Source organism: Heloderma suspectum, chromosome 7, assembly GCF_057233095.1.
Source record: "Heloderma suspectum isolate Gila_16-S chromosome 7, 16-S_ref, whole genome shotgun sequence".
Lineage (NCBI taxonomy): Eukaryota > Metazoa > Chordata > Lepidosauria > Squamata > Helodermatidae > Heloderma > Heloderma suspectum.
This window is the reverse complement of record NC_139464.1, coordinates 112,269,936-112,295,471: the sequence shown is the minus strand read 5'-3', so window position 1 is coordinate 112,295,471 and position 25,536 is coordinate 112,269,936. Positions and strand designations below refer to the sequence as shown.

The window sequence follows — 25,536 nt, the reverse complement described above, 5'->3', positions numbered from 1 at the left end:
AGGATAAAAATCTATGCTCTTTTTAAAAAGAAAAGTTTAAATTTGGATTTTTAAAAATTTAAATTGCTTTAAAAAAATTTAAAACATCATAAATAAAATACTGAATTTATCTCTAACTTAAAAAATAACATAGTTACAATTATATCTCATCATACACATGCTAAACCTACACTTTACAGTCTCATAAAAATGAAGTTACCTACCAATCTTATATGGGCATTAATTTCAGTTTTTCATCTCATGAAAATGACTTTGTCCAGCCTAACAGTTTTTGCTTCTTGAACATTCGTGGATTTCAGTTTCTCTGATTAAAGTCCCATATGCAAAGACACAGGCTAGATTGGATTATTGTTCTCTGCTTATGTGGTGATGGAATAATGGTATCATTACTGAGTTGATATTTGATTTCTCCATCTCCTTTTCTCCCATTCACCCTGTTGCAAAGTCATGCTGCTTTTCCTGTTATAACATTGTCAGAATCTGGTCCTTACTCTCAGTCCCATTGATTAAAACACTTGCTTTGGTCATCTCTTGCCTTGATTACTGTAACTTTCTATCTTCCCTTGTTTTGTCACACTTCAGACCTCTCACGTTATTATGATGTTCTTACTATGGAGCTCTACCACCAAAATAATTCACTTATCTCATTATTCAGCTATGTTGCTTGCAACTCACTTTAAATCTCTTTACTGGCCTCACATCCCCCTTGCATCCAGAACAGAGTCTTCATACTTAACTTCAGATCTGCCTTGCCCTGTCTTTCTGCCCTTGTCTTTCTCTCCATGATACCACTTCCCACTTTCTCCAGCCCCAGGTGCCCTCTTAAACAGCCCAATCCATTCTTCATTGCTGCGTCCTTTGTCTGGAACAGCCTTCTAGAACACTCCTGTTGTGCCACCTCTCACTCTTCAAAACCCACCTTCCTTGTGAATCCCTTGGCCTTAATACTCATCCTCCAGCCAGTATGAAGTCATAGGTATAAGTGCGCTTGTTCACATTCATTCCTTATATTACTTTGTCTCTCCCATAGCTCCATTCCCTCTGTTCTTTCTAGCTATTGAAATTTAGATTGCAATTTCCTCAGAGCGGGAATCTTGCCCTGCTTGTATAACCTTGTAAAGTGCAATGGTTGTCTTAGCCAAAAGATCGGGTGAAAACTGGAAAAAAAAATAGGCACCATATAAGTGGTAATAACTGTGAGAATGTAAAGAACATTGGTTTATTTTATTTTAAAGGTATCAGCATGTATTGCTAAGACAGCTTGTAAATATGCTGTAGCTCAGGGGTAGACAACATGATACCATGGACACCAATGTGCCCCTGGACACTTTTCTTGGCACCTACCAAGGTGCCCTCCCCCTCCCCCCAAAAAGACACATTTTCTTTCTGGCACCTGGGATTGCTGTGAAATTGGTTTCTCTTGGTGCTAAAAACTGTGGATTCAAAGGAATTGTTTAGTGTGTTGGGACTCAGACCCCACCTCTGTCTTGTGCTCAGTCTTTTGGGCATTTTACTTGTTGTTTGCCACAGCCTCCCATGGCAGCCATTTTGTGGTGGTGTCCAGGACAGTTTCTCAAATTGCCAAATGTGCCCACAGCCCAAAAAGGTTGCCTACCCCTACTGTAACTGAAAACTGTTACTTCAAAGCCTTCAGAAGTAATACATTTTTGTTGTTAATGATGGTGTGGAAGCCTACTTATTAAAGACCACAAATCAATTTTATCCTTCTGTTTGTGCTCAGTATTGTGTTTTATAGTCAAATACTTATTGAAGTTTAATATTCTTTATGCATTTTAACTCTGGATATTTCTTAGAACTATTAAAACTACAGCATCAATAATTTGTTCACAACTAGAAAATTCAGTATTAGATTGGATTTGAAATGAATGTTAGCAAAATCTTTGATCTTGATTTTTTCCCCATCACTGTATGACTGTTCTAGGCGTATTCTGCATTCTAAAGGGGAGTTGAGTGAAGATCGGCATAAGCAGTATGAAGAATTTGCTATGTCCTATCAGAAGTTGTTGGCAAACTCTCAGTCATTAGCTGATCTCCTGGATGAAAATATGCCTGATCTCCCCCAGGACAAACCAGTACCAGAAGGTATGATAACTTCTGGGTTGGAAGGCTTTTTAAATATCTATTTGCATTTTTAATATTTGCTTTGCAAGATTAATACTGCTTTCTCCTTAATATCTTTGCTGACTAGTTTTTACCCCACTTCAGTTAGCAACCCCCTTGATTTTGGCCCAATTTATCCTTCTAACACTGAAGTCGGAATTACAAGGCAGTATGATAATACAAATGATAAAAGCTACTTCAGAGGATGATTTAATGTTTTTATGTATTATAATTCCAGAACACGGGCCTGGCATTGACATTTTTACTCCTGGCAAACCTGGCGAATATGATTTGGAGGGGGGCATCTGGGAGGATGAAGATGCACGGAACTTCTATGAGAACCTTATTGATTTAAAAGCATTTGTGCCAGCTATCTTGTTCAAGGATAATGAAAAATGTTCCCAGAACAAGGACTCTGGTAAAGATGACTCTAGAGGTACAATATTTTGGCACTTGGTTATCTTTAAAATGTTGCTGTAGAGAGGGTGGCAGGGTTTAATCCTGATTTGTGTGTATACTAACTATGAGTGTGTTCTTCTAGCTTTTAACTGTTATGCGTGACTATGGCTACATATTGCCACTTCTGTTCCTGCCGTAAAAGAGCATCAGCACTTTCTTTTCTGGCAGAAGTAGGGCGAATGCTTTCAACTCCTTGAAAAATAAGAATGACTGAAAGATGCACTATCTGGCTCACTGTATTTAGTGCTAAATATGGGCACTTTAATCTATCTCTGCATTATATTTTCTTCAAAAACAATCAAGTATAAACATGTAGCAGTTGAAGGGCAAGTTAGAAATGGAAAAAGTGTGTATATTTACTATTTTTGAAACAGAGTTAAAAGAAATTAAGGAAAACAAAGATGTGTCTGGTACTGAAGATCTGGAGTTGGACCTGGAGAATCTGGATATTAATGATGATGCCCTTGAGTTAGACTGTGGTGATGAAGCAGAAGATCTCACAAAAAAGCTTCTTGATGAACAAGGTAAAAAGAACATGGAGAGGTATATTGTATGTATGCATTTTTGAAATTGAATTTAGTAATAAACTAGTCCACAGCAATATACATATTTTTTTCACAGCACTTTGGATATGTTTCCGATGATGCTAACTCCTCTTTGGAGCACTTGCAACCATGCACAACAGTAGTTTCATCTACTCTTATTACATGACCTCTGTTATGCAGTGTTTCCATAAACAGAGATGCTTCTGTACCTCTGGCAGGAGAGGAGTAGCATTCAGTGAACTAATGTTCATTACTGCGGGTACAAGCTGTCAATAATACTTGGTCTTTGTAACTTTAGAGCACCTATTGCCTGTGGTAGAAAACTGCCTCTCACCAAGGATTCATTAATAATGAGAAGGTAGCATATTCTGCTCCTTTTCCTCCGCTGCCATTGTGGTATTTTTGTGGTGGTTAACATCTGTTTAAATTATGTGTTTTTATATTACATGGGTATGAGTTTTTTATTGAACTGTGAAAATTGGTTGTTTCCAAACACAATGTGGTGGTGGTTACTGAGATATTCAGTATATCTTCCTGATGTAGAAAACAAGGTGGTTTTATTTGGTCTTATTGAAGCGATACCACATTTTCCTGCCAGGGTAACTGTTTGCTCTTAACACCAGAGGTTCTCAGTTCAAATTTCTGTGTATGTGCATGGCTTTTAATAACACAAACACTGTAACTCTTGTTGTGAAGAATGTCTATTTGGCATTCCAGGCACAGCTAATTCCCAAACTCCTCAAAAGTTTTTAGGGTCAGACTTTTTCTGACATAGTTCTGTGCCAGTTGTAATCCTGTATTCGAAGAACTCTTGAGGAACCTGTGCTGATGTTTGGAGGACAGTATTCACAGACTTGCTGGCTAGCCTTGCACAAGTCACATTCTTTCTGGTTTAGTGCTCCAACATAGAAAATATGAATTACGTAGTCACCTACCTCACAGGGTTGTTAGGGTGAATGACATGGGTTGTAAAGCACTTCGTGTGGTTAAAAGTGCAACAGTTTATGTGTGTGCATCTGTGTTGGAAAGAGACATGGACAGAGAGACAGACAGACAGACATTATATCAGGTTTGGGGAGAGAACCATAATCTCATTTGATTCTGTTCAATGGACTTCCTCCAGAATTGTAAATGAGTACTAAAAATCTAGTAAAATATGTGGATATTTGGCTTTCCCATTATATATGTGTGTGTGTGTTTTAATGGGAACAGACCAGTTGAATTAAACACTTCTCTCTCTCGCTCTCTCTGGCATGTGATATAAATTAAGGAAATTCACTATGGCACTGTTTGCTTTTTTACATAGCTGATTGGTGATAGTGAGCATAGAATATTATTAATACGCTTCATGCCCCAAGCTGCTTAAAATATTCATTGCATACTGTTGTGATGAGAAGTAACACAATATTGGGGAGGGAACTTCTACATAAAAGAAGAGAGGCAACTTACCAGATTTTTCATAATAAAGTTTGCTTCTGTGTAATGTGTTTTATGGGTGTGTTTAAATATTTTTGTTCTATTTTTAATATGATTAGGCAAGAAACAGGGAGCAGATAGCACCGGAGCTGAAAATAGTGACGGAAAGCAAGCTGCAAGAAGTGAGTTTTGAGGTGGTACCTAAGGAGAAGGTGTTTGAAGTAGATAAGCTTCTAAGGGGTAGGGAGTAGATAGAACTTCCAGGAAGAATGACTAATATCAATTTGTAACCAGAGTTTTGTAAAACTTTTACAGGAACAAAAAATAAAATATTAGTTTCTGTAGGTAAGGAATGCTACATTTGAATTCTGGGTGCAAGCTTGTATGTATTTCTCTTGGTAGCACCTAGAGCCTAATATAATGAGTAAGTGCATAACAACATTTTCAGTGAGCTTTGGAAACAAACATCACCAAAATGATCTTCAGTTTCACTAAATGTTGATTGCCCAATAAATGATGAGTTCTTAAATCTCCCAAGGTTCATCAGACAGAAATTAAAACAGGTGATGCTAACTCTACTTAAAATTTACCTTTTTGTTAGACTAGCTTAATACGAGTTTATAAATCAACCAAAGTTACTTAGAATTCAAAGAGAGTACACCTTTTCTTTTGAAATGTTGAAATATTGTCAGCAATGGTTCAAAACCTGGAATAAGGGGAGAAGCGTGCAATCCTACGTGGATAGGCAGCCGCCTCCGAACTCGGAGGTGACCGCCTGTCCAATGCAGGGCAGGAGAAGCATGGAGGGGATTGTTCCCTCCATGCTTCTCCTGCCCTGCATTTGTGGCTAGGCAGCCGATTACAGGAAGGTGGAGTGGGGGAGGAGGCTGCTGGACGACACATAGGATGTGTCATACTGGCATTTCCACTTTCCCCGCCCTGGAATGTCCCCTGGAATGCCCCATTTTGGCCGCTCCGCACCCCTCTTCCAAGCGGGGAGTGCGGGGCCGTTCCACACTGCCTGTGAGGCAGCAGGGCCGGGGGGGGAGGGTTCTCCAGGAACCGACCTCAGAGCACAGGCTCTGAAGTCAGTTCCCGGAAAACCACATATCCTATGGCCGTCTAGTCGCTGACGAGTGGCCCTAGGATTGCTCCCTCCTTCAGTAAAAAATGCCCTGGAAAATTTAAACATACAGGACAATTATTAACTATGGCAGCAGTCTGTCTCTGAAACTTTGTGCAATGTTGAGATTGAGACCCTTCCCTTCCCCTGACGTTGGGGGGGGGGGGGCATTTTCAATTATAGCAGATTTTGGTTGACTGCTAAGGTGAACCAAAATTTGAACCCTTCATATCATGTACAACTGAAGAACAATAACATTGCTTCAGTGATAGTTTCAAATGTCCCTGGTGGCTGCCTGTACCAGAATTGCTTCCATTTCTTGTTTTCATTTGTTAGGCAGATGGAAATGTTTGCAGACTCATCCATACATTTGTATTAGTCTTCATAACTGTAGGGTCAGTATTATGGATGGGAGAGTTGGATCTGTCTGAGAATATGGAATATAGTAATACTACCTAAAACAAGAAAGAAAACTAACCCTACTGCACCTCAATCCCCTGGAGTGGGAATCAAATCTCCATATGAAGATATGTGCTAAATAAAAAAGAGAATTGACTGTGGCTTAAACCTGCTGAAAGTGCAAATTGCTATACTCAGGACGGAGAGTCTTCCTATTCAACTGAACCAAAAGTTAGTTATCCGATTTTGATGTAAACTGTGGGATCATTGCACTGTTGGTGCCACTCTTACCTTCTGAATTGTCCTTATGCCTTGCCATTAGATAGTATGATGAAGCAAGAGACAGAAGCAAAAGCACTCTCTGTGTTTTTCTTATAAATACTTCTGTTATATTAACCTCAGTGCAGTTAGGTTGTTGAGATAAGCAAATAAAGCTTTTCCACTGGAACTTAAATGTGCATTTTTGTTAGGAAAAAATACACAGTACATAGCCAAAGTGCAGAAAATCAACAGTACTATGAAGGGGGAAAATCCAAGGTGATGTCCATGAGGAGGCCATCTTAAAAGGATGCTAGCAGTCTCTTTATTAACTTCATGTAGCACTTCTAATGTGCAAAGTGCTTTACAGTTCTTACTTTATTTCTCCTTGCAATAACCCTGTAGGGGATTGGTGACAGGCTTCATGGTAGGAATTTTACATTGATTTTTATGGGCTTATGGGGCCATTTTCTATATAGAGCCTTAAGCAAGGAATAGGCGGTGATATCAAGGCCTCCAAGACTGGAGCGTAACGAGGAACCCGCAAGCCTAGGTTCCTGCTTAAATACAAATAGGACTTTGATTTGGTAAAATGTGCATGTCTTGACTTCCTCTGGGAGAGGATGACAAATCCAGGTCCTCTTTGATGTCTTCGTAGGTCAGTTCTTCATGACTTGCATATGCATGCCTGCCTGCTCTGTTGTGTGTGTCCTGTTTTGTTGCTAATGAAAGTAACACTGGATTTCGCTGTCTCTTCTTTTTCCCTCCCTCCTCGCCAGTATGTATTGCAAATCTCCTGCCCCCACCCCCTGCCTTGCCCTATAAATATTGTAATAGGGAATGGCTTGTAGGGATTGACCACTTTTTCTTACTTTTATTTCCTCATTGAAAAAAGTATGATTCACCTCCCTAAGGTGAGTGATTTATATAGAACTTGGAAACAGACTGAAACAATTAAATGTGAGATTTTAAGAATATGTGCTTTTGGTTTTCTCTTTTGTTTTACACTTGACTAGAACAAGAAGATGAAGAAGCCAGTACTGGGTCACACCTAAAGCTTATAGTAGATGCTTTCCTTCAGCAGCTCCCAAACTGTGTAAATAGAGACCTAATAGACAAGGTACAGCTGGCACCTAGTATTTCTTCTTCCTATTCAACTGAACCAAAAGTTAGTTATTCGATTTTGATGTAAACTGTAGGATCATTGTACTGTTGGTGCCACTCTTATGCCATCACTACTAATACAGTAAGATACAAATATGTATTTCAGTAAGAATTGATGAACAAAATTCTCAAATGAATTTTGTAAATGTCCAAAAGTTCTGAGATAAACTTGTGAATGTGGATAGTCAAATATATGAGCTTGTTGGCACTCATTGGTGTATGTCTAACAAGCAAACATATACTAATGCAGATATTCACAAAATTCACCTGGGACTGTCAACAGTAACCGTTTCAACTTAGAGATACGTGGCTGTCATTTTATACACCAGCCCTCCCCCCTCCCCCTCTCTCTATATAAATAAGGAACCAGTTATTGTGTGTCTAACAGGTATTCAAAATTGGTTTTGTATTCCTCCCAAGTGAAACTGTGATGGAAAAAACCATAATTAAAATTTGATAGGACTAGCAGGCTTCATGGGGCTGATCTCACCCAGGGGCTGTTAATTGGCCATCCCTCATTTAAGAGGGAGGAATCCACTCTTGCTCTCGTAGAGTGTGACACACTTCCATATTCATCTTAAAACAATTGGTGCATTCTGAGAGAGTATGGATATGGCATGAAACCTGTTAAAGTTGTACCTCCTTCAAAACGGTACTTGTTTCCAATTCAGATTTCAAGTCTGCTTTTCCATCTATAGGCTGCAATGGATTTTTGCATGAATATGAACACAAAAGCCAATAGAAGGAAGTTGGTTCGGGCTCTCTTCATAGTTCCTCGGCAAAGGTAAGTGTTGATGTAAACATCGTTGTATTAAAGGTAATGGTTGATATCCAAAGAACTACTTTAAGGATGCCCAAGGGATGTGGCACACCCAGTGAGTTTTTTTCCTTTGAAGAGTAGACCTCTCTGAAGTCTCCTCAGTTTCAAAACCAATTTGTATGCAGCTTGGCTGGTTGCTATTCAAGAAACACAAGTCCAAAGACTTCTAAGGTACACTGAACTGGCCATGCAATCCTCTGGATCCTGGCTGGTATCTTTAAGCTCATCATAATTTTCCATACTCTGCTCTAACACTTATTACAAACTTTTCTGTAAGTATTTGGTAATTACTTGTTACAGTACATGCCCTTTCCCTCCCTTTTTTAGGAATCTAGGTTTGTTGTATCTGGACGCTCTCTCACTTAAAGCTATGAAAGTATCTTTTTATTAGTATGTGAATGATGACCATGTGGGGGGGAGTATTTTTATTTGTCATCTCCAGTACCTGCTAGAATAACAAGTTGGCATTAATTCAGAAACTTTAGGAGTGGTGTATAGTAACTTATTTACTGTTTCCATGTATGCTATATGTTATAAGTATTCTCATGGTGAAATTTTTAAATAAACCCAAGAACTCAGTATTCTCAATGTTTGTGTAAGAATATTATTGTGCCAAGACCACTTTCTTTTGTAAGAATATTATTGTGCCAAGATCACTTTCCCAACCCTTCTTCTAGTCAACTCATCCTTGTAATCCTAAAACAACCATTATTTGAGTATCACATTTTGGTTTTGGGTTTGTACACAATTAACTTGTTAGCACCTTACCAGCAATGCAGATAGAGGCCACCCAGTATGTACTTTTTAAATGATGTATTAAGATCTGAACGTAAGAGTGTAGTCGCATAAGAAAGGAACTGCACTGGCTGCTTCTCGGAGGTTGGACAAGTGGCCTTGGAGAGGGGGGTAAGGGGGTATTTTGGTGGATGGGGTGGGGAGGAGACCATAGAGGCCAGGCTACAACCTATCCTGTGCCTTTCACCAATGGAATCTAAAGATTTTAATATGAGGTGGGCTGATGTGATCCCATTCTTTTCTCTCTTCTCCCACCCCACACCCCTGCCAGCCCCCAGTGTGTAGCTCTTTGTAATCACAGAAATTTGACCAAGGTAAAAAGCTACAAGGTACACGGATTTTTTTGTATATTTATACACTTACAAAAGCGATCAGTTGGAGATTTAAACTAGTTCTTTTAATGTATTCTTACATATCTGTAACCTTTTCTTGTTTGCAGGCTGGATTTGCTACCCTTTTATGCAAGGCTGGTTGGCACGTTGCATCCCTGTATGTCTGATGTAGCCGAGGATCTCTGTTCCATGCTAAAAGGCGACTTCAGATTTCATGTATGTTTCTTTTCATTCTGCAAATTATAGATTAATTTTTGATAATGTTTTTACAAAATCTTACAAATCTCTTGAAAGACAACGTTCATAGAATCACAGAATCATAGAATAGTAGGGTTGGAAGGGGCCTACAAGGCCATCGAGTCCAACCCCCTGCTCAGTGCAGGAATCCAAGTCAGAGCATCCCTGACAAATGGCTGTCCAGCCTCGTCTTGAAGGCCTCCAGTGTGGGAGAGCCCACCACCTCCCCAGGTAATTGGTTCCATTGTCGTATTGCTCTTACAGTCAGGAAGTTTTTCCTGATGTTCAGCCGGAATCTGGCTTCCTGTCACTTGAGCCCATTATTCCGTGACCTGCACTCTGGGATGATCAAGAAGAGATCCTGGCCTTCTTCTCTGTGACAACCTTTCAAGTACTTGAAGAGTGCTATCCTATCTCCCCTCAGTCTTCTCTTCTCAAGGCTAAACATGCCCAGTTCTTTCAGTCTCTCTTCATAGGGCTTTGTTTCCAGTCCTCTGATCATCTTTGTTGCCCTCCTCTGAACCCTCTCCAGCTTGTCTGCATCCTTCTTCAAGTGTGGTGCCCAGAACTGGACACAGTACTCCAGATGAGGCCTAACCAGTGCTGAGTAGAGGGGAACTAGTACTTCCTGGGATTTGGAAGCTCTGCTTCTATTAATGCAGCCACATCACATTGTTGGCTCATATTCAGCTTGTAATCGACCACAATTCCAAGATCCTTCTCGCTTGCAGTGTGGTTGAGCCACGTATCCCTCATCTTGTAACTGTGCATTTGGTTTCTTTTTCCTAGGTGCAGAACTTGGCATTTATCCCTATGAAATGTCATTCTGTTGTTTTCTGCCCAGCGCTCCAGTCTATCCAGATCACTTTGAATTTTGTTTCTGTCTTCCAAAGTATTAGCTATCCCGCCCAATTTGGTGCCATCTGCAAATTTGATCAGCATTCCCTGCACCTCCTCCTCCAAGTCATTAATAAAAATGTTGAAGAGCACTGGGCCCAGGACTGAGCCCTGCGGTACCCCACTCGTTACCTCTCCCCAGTTTGAGAAGTCCCATTGATAAGCACTCTTTGAGTCCGATTCTGTAGCCAACTGTGGATCCACCGGATCGTTGTTTCCTCTAGCCCACTTTGAGCTAGTTTGCTCATCAGGAGATCATGGGGCACTTTGTCGAAAGCTTTGCTGAAGTCGAGGTATATGATGTCTACAGCATTCCCACGGTCCACAAGGGAGGTTACTTGATCAAAAAATGAGATCAGATTTGTCTGGCAGGACTTGTTTTTGACAAATCCATGTTGGCTTCGAGTCATCACGGCATTGTTGTCAAGGTGCTTCCAGATGGATTCCTTTATCATCTGCTCCAGAATTTTCCCAGGGATTGCTGTCAGACTGACTGGTCTGTAGTTCCCAGGTTCCTCCTTTTTACCCTTTTTGAAGATAGGGACAACGTTAGCCCTCCTCCAGTCATCTGGCACTTCCCCCGTCCTCCATGATTTCTCAAAGAGAATAGACAGCGGTTCTGAGAGTTCTCCTGCCCAGTTCCTTTATTACTCTAGGATGCAGTTCATCTGGCCCTGGAGATTTGAACTCATTCAAAGGAATTAGGTGTTCCTTGACCATATGCCTATCACTCTCAAGCTGCAATCCTGCCCCTTCAGCCTGTACTTTGCCTTTGCCAGGGGGGTCATAGACCCTCTTTTGGGAGAAGACTGAGCCAAAGTAGGAATTGAGCACCTTTGCCTTTTCTTTGTCATCTGTTATCATTTTGCCATCCTTATTTAATAGCTGAACCACCATTTCTTTCCTCTGCCTTTTACTATGCACGTAGCTGAAGAAAGCCTTTTTGTTGTTTTTAGCATCCCTTGCTAACCTCAGCTCATTCTCAGCTTTAGCCTTCTTGACGCCATCCCTGCAATTCTGTGCTATCTGCCTGTACTCTTCCTTTGTTACTTGGCCTTATTTCCACTTCCTATGTGTGTCCTTCTTTGTTTTCAGGTCATCCCTAAGCTTTTTGTGAAGCCACATTGGCTTCTTCTGTTGTCTTCCACCTTTTCTTCTTGTTGGAATTGTTTGTGATTGTGCCTTGAGAATTTCCTTTTTTAAAAGCTCCCACCCATCTTGGACTCCTTTTCTCGTTAGCATCGCTTGCCATGGGACCTTACTAATCAGTGTTCTGAGTTCATTAAAATCAGCTTTCCTAAAATCCAGGGTACGCGTTTGACTACACTCAGCTTTTGCTTCCTTAGAACCAAGAACTCAGGTACAACATGGTCGCTTTCCCCCAGAGTTCCTGTAACTGCTACTTTGTCCACTAAGTCATCTCTGTTGGTTAGGATCAAGTCAAGGATAGCTGATCCTCTAGTTCCTTCTTCTACTTTCTGTAGGAGGAAGTTATCCGCCACACAAGTCAGGAATTTCCTGGAGGGGTCATGTTTTGCAGAATTTGTCTCCCAACAAATATCGGGGAAATTGAAGTCCCCCATTACTACTACATCATGCTTCCTTAAAACATTGGCTATTTGCTTTTCAAAAGTTTCATCCTTGTCTTCTCCTTGATTGGGTGGCCGGTAGTAGACTCCGACCACCAGGCTCCTTTTATTCTTTGCTCCATTTATTTCAACTCTCGATGGGGCTACCAAGCTCCTCCTCCTGTATTTCTGTGCAGAGATATGTATTTTTCACATACAATGCAACCCCACCTCCCTTTCTGTTCCTCCTGTTCTTTCTGAACAAGTTATATCCTTCAATTGCTGTATTCCAGTCATGAGAGTCATAGAATCATAGAATCATAGAATAGTAGGGTTGGAAGGGGCCTACAAGGCCATCGAGTCCAACCCCCTGCTCAATGCAGGAATCCAAGTCAGAGCATCCCTGACAAATGGCTGTCCAGCCTCGTCTTGAAGGCCTCCAGTGTGGGAGAGCCCACCACCTCCCCAGGTAATTGGTTCCATTGCCGTATTGCTCTGACACTCAGGAAGTTTTTCCTGATGTTCAGTCGGAATCTGGCTTCCTGTAACTTGAGCCCATTATTCCGTGTCCTGCACTCTGGGATGATCAAGAAGAGATCCTGGCCTTCTTCTCTGTGACAACCTTTCAAGTACTTGAAGAGTGCTATCCTATCTCCCCTCAGTCTTCTCTTCTCAAGGCTAAACATGCCCAGTTCTTTCAGTCTCTCTTCATAGGGCTTTGTTTCCAGTCCCCTGATCATCTTTGTTGCCCTCCTTTGAACCCTCTCCAGCTTGTCTGCATCCTTCTTAAAGTGTGGTGCCCAGAACTGGACACAGTACTCCAGATGAGGCCTAACCAGTGCTGAGTAGAGGGGAACTAGTACTTCCCGGGATTTGGAAGCGATGCTTCTATGAATGCAGCCCAAAATAGCATTTGCCTTTTTTGCAGCCACATCACATTGTTGGCTCATATTCAGCTTGTGATCGACGACAATTCCAAGATCCTTCTCGCTCGTAGTGTGGTTGAGCCACGTATCCCCCATCTTGTAACTGTGCATTTGGTTTCTTTTTCCTAGGTGCAGAACTTGGCATTTGTCCCTATTAAATGCCATTCTGTTGTTTTCTGCCCAGCACTCCAGTCTATCCAGATCACTTTGAATTTTGTTTCTGTCTTCCAAAGTATTAGCTATCCCTCCCAATTTTGTGTCATCTGCAAATTTGATCAGCATTCCCTGCACCTCCTCCTCCAAGTCATTAATAAAAATATTGAAGAGCACTGGGCCCAGGACTGAGCCCTGCGGTACCCCACTCGTTACCTCTCCCCAGCTTGAGAAGGTCCCATTGATAAGCACTCTTTGAGTCCGATTCTGTAGCCAACTGTGGATCCACCGGATCGTTGTTTCATCTAGCCCACTTCGAGCAAGTTTGCTCATCAGGATATCATGGGGCACTTTGTCGAAAGCTTTGCTGAAGTCGAGGTATATGATGTCTACAGCATTCCCACGGTCTACAAGGGAGGTGACTTGATCAAAAAATGAGATCAGATTTGTCTGGCAGGACTTGTTTTTGACAAATCCATGTTGGCTTCGAGTAATCACGGCATTGTTGTCAAGGTGCTTCCAGATGGATTGCTTTATGATCTGCTCCAGAATTTTCCCAGGGATTGATGTCAGACTGACTGGGCTGTAGTTCCCAGGTTCCTCCTTTTTACCCTTTTTGAAGATAGGGACAACGTTAGCCCTCCTCCAGTCATCTGGCACTTCCCCCGTCCTCCATGATTTCTCAAAGAGAATAGACAGCGGTTCTGAGAGTTCTTCTGCCAGTTCCTTTATGACTCTAGGATGTAGTTCATCTGGCCCTGGAGATTTGAACTCATTCAAAGTAATGAGGTGTTCCTTGACCATATGCCTGTCGATCTCAAGCTGCAATCCTGCCCCTTCAGCCTGTACTTCGCCTTTGCCAGGGGGGTCATAGACCCTCTTTTGGGAGAAGACTGAGCCAAAGTAGGAATTGAGCACCTCTGCCTTTTCTTTGTCCTCTGTTATCATTTTGCCATCCTTATTTAATAGCTGAACAACCATTTCTTTCCTCTGCCTTTTACTATGCACGTAGCTGAAGAAAGCCTTTTTGTTGTTTTTAGCATCCCTCGCTAACCTCACCTCGTTCTCCGCTTTAGCCTTCCTGACGCCATCCCTGCAATTCTGTGCTACCTGCCTGTACTCTTCCTTTGTTACTTGGCCTTCTTTCCACTTCCTATATGTGTCCTTTTTTGTTTTCAGGTCATCCCTAAGCTTTTTGTGAAGCCACATTGGCTTCTTCTGTTGTCTTCCACCTTTTCTTCTTGTTGGAATTGTTTGTGATTGTGCCTTGAGAATTTCCTTTTTTAAAAGTTCCCACCCATCTTGGACTCCTTTTCTCGCTAGCATTGCTTGCCATGGGACCTTACTGATCATTGTTCTGAGTTTATTAAAATCAGCTTTCCTAAAATCCAGGGTACGCGTTTGAGTACACTCGGCTTTTGCTTCCCTTAGAACCAAGAACTCAAGTACAACATGGTCGCTTTCCCCCAGAGTTCCTGTAACTGCTACTTTATCCACTAAGTCATCTCTGTTGGTTAGGATCAAGTCAAGGATAGCCGATCCTCTAGTTCCTTCCTCTACTTTCTGTAGGAGGAAGTTATCCGCCACACAAGTCAGGAATTTCCTGGAGGGGCCATGTTTTGCAGAATTTGTCTCCCAACAAATATCGGGGAAATTGAAGTCCCCCATTACTACTACATCATGCTTCCTTAAAACATTGGCTATTGCTTTTCAAAAGTTTCATCCTTGTCTTCTCCTTGATTGGGTGGCCGGTAGTAGACTCCGACCACCAGGTTCCTTTTATTCTTTGCTCCATTTATTTCAACCCAGATGCTCTCGATGGGGCTACCAAGCTCCTCCTCCTGTATTTCTGTGCAGAGATATGTATTTTTCACATACAGTGCAACCCCGCCTCCCTTTCTGTTCCTCCTGTTCTTTTTGAACAAGTTATATCCTTCAACTGCTGTATTCCAGTCATGAGAGTCATCCCACCAAGTCTCAGTTATACCTATCAAGTCATAATTTCCCTCCTGTATTAAGAGTTCAAGTTCGTTCTGTTTGTTTCCCATACTCTGGGCATTAGTATATAGACATCGAAGACCATGTGCTTCATAGTCTGGCTTTCTTCCTACCTGTGTCTGAAGACTATTATTGGACGCTTTCAGAGCTGTTCTCTCCATTGCAGTGCATGCGCCTACGTCCATTGTTACCCCCAACATTACATCTCCCTTCCCCGTAGGATTCAGTTTAAAGCCCTCCTGATGAAGTTCTTCATGCTGTGGCCAAACACATTCTTCCCAGCCTTTGTGAGGTGCAACCCATCCCTAGCCAACAGCCCATCTTCCAGGAAGTATAGCCCGTGGTCCCAGAATCCAAATCTCTCTCGTCGGCACCACCTTCGTAGCCAGTCATTCACCCGGAGTATTTTTCGTTCCCTTTCTATCCCTCTTCTAACTACTGGAAGGATGGATGAGAAAACTATCTGGGCCCCAAAGTTCTTGAGTTTCCTTCCCAAAGCTTCAAAGTCTGACGTGATCTCTTCGTAGCTCCGCTTGGCGGTATCATTTGTTCCCACATGGATGAGAAGAAAGGGATACCTGTCAGTGGGCTTTATGAGTGCAGGCAACCTTTCAGTCACGTCTCTAATCTGTCCTCCCGGGAGACAACATACCTGGCGAGTCCACGGGTCTTCGCGACATACTTGGGTCTCGATCCCACGCAGCAAGGAGTCTCCCACTACTACCACTCTTCTCTTCTTCTTCTTGTAGGCCTGGGTTTCATCGCCTCTGTTTGACTGACCTTTAGCCTCTTGCTCACTCTCATGCAGGTTCCCCTGTGATTCTTCCTCTGTAGGCTGTCCTCCAGTCTCATCTGCAAGTACCTGGAATCGGTTCCACAGCTCCACCGCTTCCACTGGTGCAGAGTGTCGTCTAGTTCTTCTTCTCCTAACTGTCACCGTTTTCCAAGGAGTATCCTCTACTCCATTTTTCTTCACCTCAGAATTTCCCACTGCCTCATCTTGCTGTTGCTCTTCAAGCTTGTGGTCTGCCCTTTGCTGCTGTAGTTCCCCCATTCTGTCCAAGAACTCTTCGTGTTCTCTTATTCCCCGGAGGGTTGACAGTCGCCGCTCCAGTCCACTTACTTTTTCCTCCAGCAGCGTGATCAACTTGCACTTGTTGCAGGTGTAGGCCATGTTGTTCTCAGGCAAGAAAACAAACATTGCACACACCTTGCAGGTCACCACCACTGGAGAGTCTTGTCCTTCCATAGCCTCTTTTCCCTTTTTGTGTCTAGCTTTGTGATTGTTCTAGACTAGCCTGTGCCTGCTCCTCTACTCAGTAGAGGTTAAAAGCAGAGTCCCACTGGTGTGGAAGTGTGTGTTACAAGACAGATAAATGAAAAAAAGTTAGTAAAAAAAAATAAAATAAAAAAAATGTTAGGGGCCTCCCCCTTGACCTCCCGTGCCGAACTCCCCTGGCCAACTCCTGTTTGCTCCCCCTGTCCGCTCGCTCTGTTTGCTCGCTCTCTGGGAGCTTGCCTGCTTCTGTAGTCCCTGGACCAGCTGGAGCAGCTTGCTCTGCTCTGCTCTGCTCAGCTGGGAGGCGGGAAACAGACTGAAGCTTCCCGCCCAGTCAGCTGCTGGGAGTACTCAGGCCACACCCCTCCAATTCAGTTGGAGCTCTCAGAAGCTCCTGGTGAGCTCACAGCCAGTCAGAAGGATAAAGGGCAGCGCCCTGGGCTTCCTGCAACCCACTTACCTCTTAGCCTCTGTCTCCTTTGTCTCCTTTGTCTCTTCAACCACTGCAACTCCCCTGGCCAACTCCTGTTTGCTCCCCCTGTTCGCTCGCTCTGTTCGCTCGCTCTCTGGGAGCTTGCCTGCTTCTGTAGTCCCTGGACCAGCTGGAGCAGCTTGCTCTGCTCTGCTCTGCTCAGCTGGGAGGCGGGAAACAGACTGACCAAGTCATCCCACCAAGTCTCAGTTATACCTATCAGGTCATAATTTCCCTCCTGTATTAAGAGTTCAAGTTCGTTCTGTTTGTTTCCCCTACTCTGGGCATTAGTATATAGACATCGAAGACCATGTGCTTCATAGTCTGGCTTTCTTCCTACATGTGTCTGAAGACTATTATTGGGCGCTATCAGAGCTATTCTCTCCGTTGCAGTGCATGCACCTACGTCCATTGTTACCCCCAACATTACATCTCCCTTCCCCTTAGGATTCAGTTTAAAGCCCTCCTGATGAAGTTCTTCATGCTGTGGCCAAACACATTCTTCCTATCCTTTGTGAGGTGCAACCCGTCCCTAGCCAACAGCCCAGGAAGTATAGCCCGTGGTCCCAGAATCCAAATATCTCTTGTCGGCACCACCTTCTAAGCCAGTCATTCACCCCGAGTATTTTTCGTTCCCTTTCTATCCCTCTTCTAACTACTGGAAGGAAGGATAACATTAAAAATAATTTAACGTTATTAAAAGCTAAAGCACAAAGCTGATATTGCCATAACAGAGTGGTGCTTTTTTATCTGATATGTTAGATACGGATAGTGAGAAGCTTACAAGACATTACTTCATGACGCTGACGTTTGACCAATCAATCTGAGCGGACCTATCAGTTCTGAACCTTAAAAGTGAATAGGGATTTTTATGTTGATCTCCAGAGCATCCTAAGACCTTGTGTCTTTTCTTACCCATATTGGAGGTTGCCATATGGCAGTGATTCTTAAACTGTGGTCTGGAGATCCCCAGCAGTCTTTGAGACCACAATGAAAACAACGAGAGGACCATGTAGGAGAGGTGAAGATGTCGTTGTTTCCAGCATATTCAGAAGAGGCGATCAGTTTAAATGGCAAGACTATTAAGCAGTGCGTGTGACTACAATCACCCTGCCCGCACATGCATATTCATTGGACCATTGCTGCAAAGCACACATACAGCAGTTGCATTTTTAGTTTTGAACCTTTTCAGGCATTCTCCTGCATGGTGTCCAGAGAAGAAAAAAACAAAAGGACAGATGAGTCCTCAAACTGGCGCCCCCCCCCAAATAATGACTTACTGACCCATGTGAAGTGTCAGATGTTTTAATTTTTTTAAATCCTCAGAAGCATTGTAAAAGAATACCATCTGTACAATACAAATGTTACAATGAATACAAAATGCTAAAGCAAATCAAGAAATACCTGCCCTAAGGTGAGGGATTTAGATTTGGTAATACTACGTAAATTCAGAATGTGTAATAACCAGTCATGCATCCTCCATATATCTTACAACATCCATACTTGAAAAACATCGAAAAATAAATGGCAATATAATAAAAAAATATTTTAGCCAGGGGTGAGTTATTTTTACTTAAAATAGTACTGGCTGTGTCACTCTTGTCGTCGTCGTCGTCGTCATCATCATATGTTTATTGCTTTTAGCCATAGGCCATTGCATAACAATAAAACACAAAGATATCCATCATTGTAATATACAAATTCAAATAAAAACAAAAGGGGAAAAATTACACATTACATTTAAAACCATTTGCATTTAGAAATACACCTTAAAACCTTCATATTTTGGGTACACCTTGAATCTTACTAAAATTGCTCACAGAGTCTGACAGTGAAATCACCACTGATAAAAACACTGAGATGCAAGTGTATTTTTATCTTACTTTTAATATAAAAAAGCTCAAGTTTAAAATAGACCTTGAAACTTACTAAAGTTCCTCAAAAGGTTAGCCCTATAAGATCACTGAACCCCCCCTTATAGTCCACTGCCATCTCATTCAAAGTTCTCACTCTAATTTTCTTTGCTGCGGTCACATGCAATGCAACGATAAGAGACGTATTCCTGCTCATTCACTCTTATCCAAAACTACTTTAGGTAATGAAGTTGTTTGCATTTCATTATTGGTGCAGAGAGGCTGGGTTCAGACAACATGATAACCCACACTCAAACATTGAGTATGGGTTGAATGTGAATTGTTGCTGAAATGTGGATGATTGGGTTGTCTGAACCCATAATTACCCTCACTGGGCACGGTTTGTCATGTTGTCTGAACCTGGCAAGTGTTCATGGCGGGTGGGTTTACAAACCATCCCAGAACCCATGGCTTGCTCTAGGGTTGTAGGATGGTTTCTAGCCCACCCCCACCACACATCCTCACCTGGTTCGGATGATGCAATGAACTGTGGCACGCAACTGGTATGCTCAGGGCAGGAAAATAAGCTCCGGTGGCTTATTTTTCTTTCCTGATTGTGTGAACCCAGTCAATGACCGATGAGATCAGGTGCTCAGAACAAGGATTTCAATGGAACTCAATCCCATAGAGATAAGCATAACAGAGAACCTAAATGAGAAGATGGAACAAATAGCTTTATTTATCTTATCAAACACATACAAGTTGTGAAAATTAGCTGTTGCATGATTCCCAGGGAGCTGTTCCTTTGCTTCTGGAAGTGGCTATGTATACTCCTGCCATTGCTCTCTAGATAGACTCATTAGTCACTTGTGTTTGGTATCTTTATCATGACCGTTGTGGCATAACATATTTAGTACAGTCCATATTTTGGCATGTTTCATCAAATCAAATATAAGCGAAAGTAATATTAGCTTTCTTGGAATCGCACAGGAAAAAGAAAAAAATGAAACTGTAGCTTTATTTCCTGGTTTTCAAGCAGGAGGGAATGGTAAATCTAGCTCTTTACAAGACTAGATTCTATCATATGCTTTCTGTACTAATGTAACTATTGGCCTGGACTCAAGGGGGTTTAGGCACTTCCTGTGGGCTGACTTAATTTCTTAAAGCAGCAACCCCCCTGTGCCATATCACAAACTGCTTTTAAAAGTTCCCTCAGTTTCCACATAGCATGGAGAGCTGCTGCTGATGAAACATGAGCCCAAGACCCCTGGGGCATATGGAACCAGTTGCACAGTTCTTTGGATCCTGGCCATTGTGTTTCAATATCCAACCTTTTAAATGTGTGTTAAAATTAGTTCCCTGATGCCATCATTTATCTGAGCATGAGTGGAGAGGCAGAAATGTTTTGGCTTCTGCAGTTTGGCATGCATGGAATCTGGTAACAAGAACAAAATCCCAGAAATGTCAGCCTTCACAAAGGAGCATGATTCTTGTGCTTGTGGTTTTAGAGAGTATTTGTGGTGGTGTTATGTTTTAAAAAAAACCACACTTCTACATACAGTATTTGCAAAGAGTGGGGTGGTAAGCTGGGTGTGCCCTATAGTGCTCTTCCTCCTTCAGTAGTCTCAAACCATATCTCTCCAGCCCCCTCCTTCTGCCCCTTGCTTCCCTCTGGCACAGAAAAACTAAGGGTTATATCCTACAATTCTCTTCTGCAAAGAGAAGCAAATTGTGGAATTTCCTTCCCTTCTGTTTGTGGAAGAGACTCCGATCTAGTGGAGGACTCTGCTAAAGGGAGAGATAAGGAGGCTGTTCTGGAGGGGTCCCCAGCCCCAGAATTTTGGAGGGTGCAGGGAGGGGGAATCAGCAAGAATCCCCTTCCCTCCCATTAGCAGGGGCCTCTGCTGGATCAAAGCCACTTCCTCAAACAGAAGGCCACAGTTGGATTCAACCCTGAATAGTTTCATGGATGTTTTTAGGCACTAAAATGTTCATTTGTCACATCTTGAAAATAAATCTTCTTATATCTCTGTCTCCAGGTGAGAAAGAAGGACCAGATTAACATAGAAACAAAGAACAAAACTGTACGTTTTATTGGTGAGCTTGCTAAGTTCAAAATGTTCTCCAAAAGTGACACTCTGCATTGCTTAAAGGTTAGTGCTTACACTGAGAATTGGTTCATGTCCCATTTTCTTTTCCTGGCATGCTGAGAGGTATATTATATGGAAGTCTATCTGGATATGCTTTTTTAAATGGCAGAGGGGAGTGAATGTAATTAGAATTGTTTGGGAGACTGCTTTATCTATTTATTTTTAAAAATTGGAATTAAGATTCGTCAATGTAAATTGAAATGGGAGTTTGTAATGGAGTTGTGCTACCACTTTAAGAGGTTTTATGTTTTGCTTGTAATCAGAAATATTCTTTCTTTGGATCCCACACAAGATGTTATGCTAAGAATATGTTATGATAAACGAGTGTTTCAGTATGAAAGACATTCAAAATGTGACATATCTCTGCAGATGCTTTTGTCTGACTTCTCTCATCACCATATTGAAATGGCATGTACTCTGTTAGAGACTTGTGGTAGATTCCTCTTCAGATCACCAGAATCCCATTTAAGAACCAGTGTCCTTTTGGTAAGAATAACCTTCTTAAAAGAACTGTTTCAGAATCATAATTATAATTTTATTATTCACCACTCTGGAATCTGTTTAGGTGTAGAACTGTATATAAATGTTGCAAATAAATAAAATAATAACAAAATGTTCTAAGGCCAACATGTACTAATGCTTACTAGGCAGTAGTCCAGCTTCCTGTGGTGCAACTGGAGGAACAGGCACCTCCCCACCCAACATAATGTATGGTGTGGGTATTCCACATAGAGACCCATATGCATGTAAACCTCATTTGTGCAGCCTGGCCCTCCTCGAGGTGGGGGGGGGGGAATCACACAAACGCGGTCTTTCCACCTATAGGCTTCCATATGTAACCCCCACTTAACATTATTGGAAGCACTTACTATGGCAGTTGGCTCACTCTCTGGTAAGAACCTGAAATGGCCCCAGGACTTGAGTGGAAAGTTATGATGATTCAGCATCTAGGTACCAGTGTGGTAGGCAGAAATAACAAAGAGCAAGAACATGGTGGAGGGAAACTACAGATGATTTACCTTTCTACATTATCAAACTATGTTTGAAAACATAGGGTGGTACATTCAGTGATAGTAACAGAGGTGCAAGTCAGGGAACCTGAATTGATCTTCGCTTGGTGAGTAGAGAACACTACAGGGTATGGTTTTGGGCGTTTCCTTGTCTTGTCTCATATGAAGCTTGGAAAAACAAATTATCCAATAAAAAACCTAGTATGTGTATGCAAGGTGATTTCATCTTTTGTTTGTTTCCAGGAACAAATGATGCGAAAGAAACAAGCAATGCACCTTGATGCACGCTATGTCACAATGGTAGAAAATGCGTATTACTACTGCAACCCTCCTCCGGCTGAAAAAACTGTGAAAAAGAAACGTCCTCCTCTCCAGGAGTATATTCGGAAGCTCCTTTATAAGGATCTCTCCAAAGTCACCACTGAGAAGGTGCGTCCCTTTCAATCTTGTGTTTATATCCAAACCGGTACCCATGTGAAGAGACTTAAACATTTTTCCTAAAATAATTTTCAAAGCTAGATTACAGTGATGCAGACATCTTTTTCATTCTTTAACTTTAAAAAATGAGCAAGATGTTCAGTAAAGGAAGATGGAGCACACTGCAGTGAATAAGAAGGTAGAGGCCAGGTATTTAACTGAACATGAAAGTGTAAGGCCCCAGGCCAGTAAGCAAGCTAATAGTAGTTAAAAAAGGCTCAGAGATCTATAAAGCTGTCTGCTTTGGTTCATTATTAGTTGCAATTTGCTTGCAGGAGGGCCTCTTGGCTTGTAAGATGAGTCAAAGGTCGATATGACCACCTCAGCACATTCCATGCTAACGAGCTCTGGTACCGTTTATCTTAAAGCTACAGGTGGCTGTGCTGAGAATACTAGGATAGTCTTGCTTCTGCCAAATATGTTACCAAGCAATGTCAGGCTATGCTGGGAAAGTTGTAGATGAACCCTAATTAACTCTTGCTCCTGTCATACTGCCTCACTGCTATGCCCAGATAACACGTATGATATAAAACCCATCGTGCACTATAGCTCTTTGTTCAAAGAAGCTGTCTGATCAAACCATTGGGTATGCCTATGTGCTGTAAGCACTTAATAAAGTCCACTTGTTAGTAAACCTGGATCTGGCTTATCACTTTCTCGGCACCTCTAAATCTTAGCAGCCCATGGCCAGGGCATACAAAATGTTGACTTGAACATTTAAAAAAAGATATTTTTTTAAATTGTCAAATATTGACTCAAACAGTACTACTTAGATTTCCGTTGGATAAGTCAATGCTTTCTTTTCATGTAAAGATTTAAAAAGGGGATTCTTAAATTTTGCTACATTGAGGACTTGGCCTTGCAAATAAGCCTACAGAAATTACTAGTCTGCAACATTCTGCAAGCCTGCTTGTTTACAGCATAATGCATCTGTGGCACATCAAATAACCTAAACGTTTTTTTTAATTAATAGTAAAAAAAAACAAAACCCCCACAAACCTCTCTTCCAGTTTGCAACTTTGCTTGAGGACAGTCTTTACCTGCTGCAGGCAAGTGTCTATTAAGGACCACTGTTCTGCTTTTCTTGTTTCTTTGTGGGCCATTTTCTTACCATATGCTTCACTTGAAAGGCTTTTGAATCAAAATTCAACTGTTGAATTTGTTGCCTGTGGCCACAGTCCAACAGAACTAAATTAAATGTATGCTTGTGAGAGAAGCGTGCCAGCGGTTTCTTTGGAATGCCCACGGCAGCCGACTTGCACAGCTTACAAGAGGCTGGTTTTTCAGCTGGTTTTTCAGCTGACATTTTAAACTGAGAATCATCTTGCCTCTTTTAGTGTGCTGTGGAAATGCATAAGAAACCTCCAGCTCTTCAGTATTTTCCTCTTTTAATGTCAGCATCTCAGAGACAACCTGCTGTTCTCCAGGTTACAATTTAAGAACTCTTGACTTAGAGAAAAAGGCTAAGTTCTTTATGTTGAACATTTAGGAATGGATACATGTTCTAATAACAGATGCCTAAAACAAAATTACTGTGGTTTTATGCTGAGTTGGTGGTCCTGTCATGGCTTTGACCCTTCTGTATTTCAAGAGATAAGCTGAAAATCTTCATAGTGCAAAAATAAAGACAGTGGCCATCCTTTTATATGAGAAGGGTTCATTTCTCTGCTCTGATTTTTTAATGTTACTGATCATGAAGGTAGTATGGGTCTCAAAAATACTATTTTTGGAATAATTCTTAATAGTCAACATATTTATGTATAAAGCATCCAACTTTGTTTTTTTCTTTTTGAGTTAAGTTTCTTTGAAATCTTGTTCAGGTCCTGAGACAGATGCGCAAATTGCCCTGGCATGACCCTGAAGTGAAAGACTATGTTATATGTTGTATGATCAACATCTGGAATGTGAAATATAATAGTATTCACTGTGTAGCCAACCTTTTAGCAGGGCTGGTACTTTACCAAGAGGATGTTGGAATTCATGTTGTGGATGGTGTTCTAGAGGATATTCGACTAGGAATGGAGGTAAAATACACATAGGTTTTTATAAGTTCTTTTACCTACATAAAACAGAACATTTGAATTACGTTTCTTTTAGCATCAGCTTTTTCAGTACGGTGTTGTAGTAGTAAACTGTTTCCATAAATTCTTTTGAAAAGGAGCCCGTTGATCAAGTTCTAGGTAGATGCATTTTTGATGAAAGGTAACACACTGACATTAAGTGTTTGCACTTAATGCTAAAACATAAACCACATGAAGTGCTATGCGCACAAGCAGAAAGAAAACCATGCTAAGTGCTGGGCTGTAATGCTTCCCACTTGCTCCCCATGAGACCAGGAGGAGGCATAAGACAGAATTCAGTTTTGCTGTAGCAGGTTCTTGGTTTGTCTTTGCATGCAAACCATGAACTGTAGTTTAAAATAAACTCTAGGGCTTGTTGTTAGCTTGTGTAACAATTGACTAGAGATTTTTTTTTTTTAAACTATTCCTGGTTTGCATGTAACAAGCCAGGAATTCACTAAAGTGAAACTAAATTCTGGTTTGTTCCAGAGGGGAAGCTTTGTGCAGACTTCTTTCCTCTTGTGCATGTAGCACTAAACCATAATTTAGCATTACATGTAAACACGCCCACTTGAATAAAGGGTACAGAAAAATAACTTTGTTCTGTGATTGTCGTGGCTGTACTGTGGGGCTGTTGGCATAATCTAGATTTCTAGCTTTAAGTCTAGGTTTTAATTGGTTAGCTGATAAACCATGCATGTGAGGCACTGAGGGCTGGAGAGGCCAGGATCTAAATTCTCTGTTTCCTGTTGTCAAGTCTTGTGCACAGTCAGCTCCACTAGCTTATGCTTGTCTATCATGAACTGTCTGTAGTGTTGGCAGTCCCACCATTTCCCCAGCTTTTTACATTATCATAGAAATAGTAGTACTATTTATCACTTACAAAGCACCTAAACTTCCCAAAGCACTGTTCAGAGATTAATTAATTTATTTATTTATTGCATTTATACCCCGCCTTTCTCCCTCTCGCAAGGAACTCAAGGCGGCTTACATTATCCTCCTCCTCACCGTTGTATCCTCACAA

General features: G+C 41.6%; 1 protein-coding gene across 15 annotated transcripts in view; it reads left to right on the top strand.

The window, feature by feature from the left end:
- UPF2 (UPF2 regulator of nonsense mediated mRNA decay) overlaps positions 1-25,536 on the top strand; it is a 60,123-nt gene that overhangs the window by 16,021 nt on the left and 18,566 nt on the right. For 11 of the 15 annotated variants that reach the window (XM_084811552.1, XM_084811541.1, XM_084811550.1 and 8 more), the window contains 11 exons: positions 1,943-2,103; positions 2,360-2,557; positions 2,955-3,104; positions 4,661-4,723; positions 7,338-7,441; positions 8,184-8,269; positions 9,540-9,648; positions 20,855-20,968; positions 21,335-21,451; positions 22,219-22,404; positions 24,273-24,476. In XM_084811552.1, the coding sequence (XP_084667678.1) occupies positions 1,943-2,103; positions 2,360-2,557; positions 2,955-3,104; positions 4,661-4,723; positions 7,338-7,441; positions 8,184-8,269; positions 9,540-9,648; positions 20,855-20,968; positions 21,335-21,451; positions 22,219-22,404; positions 24,273-24,476 (1,492 nt within the window). The remainder of the gene's footprint in view (positions 1-1,942; positions 2,104-2,359; positions 2,558-2,954; positions 3,105-4,660; positions 4,724-7,337; positions 7,442-8,183; positions 8,270-9,539; positions 9,649-20,854; positions 20,969-21,334; positions 21,452-22,218; positions 22,405-24,272; positions 24,477-25,536) is intronic. The other 4 variants (XM_084811554.1, XM_084811549.1, XM_084811553.1 and 1 more) reach the window with 1 other exon arrangement.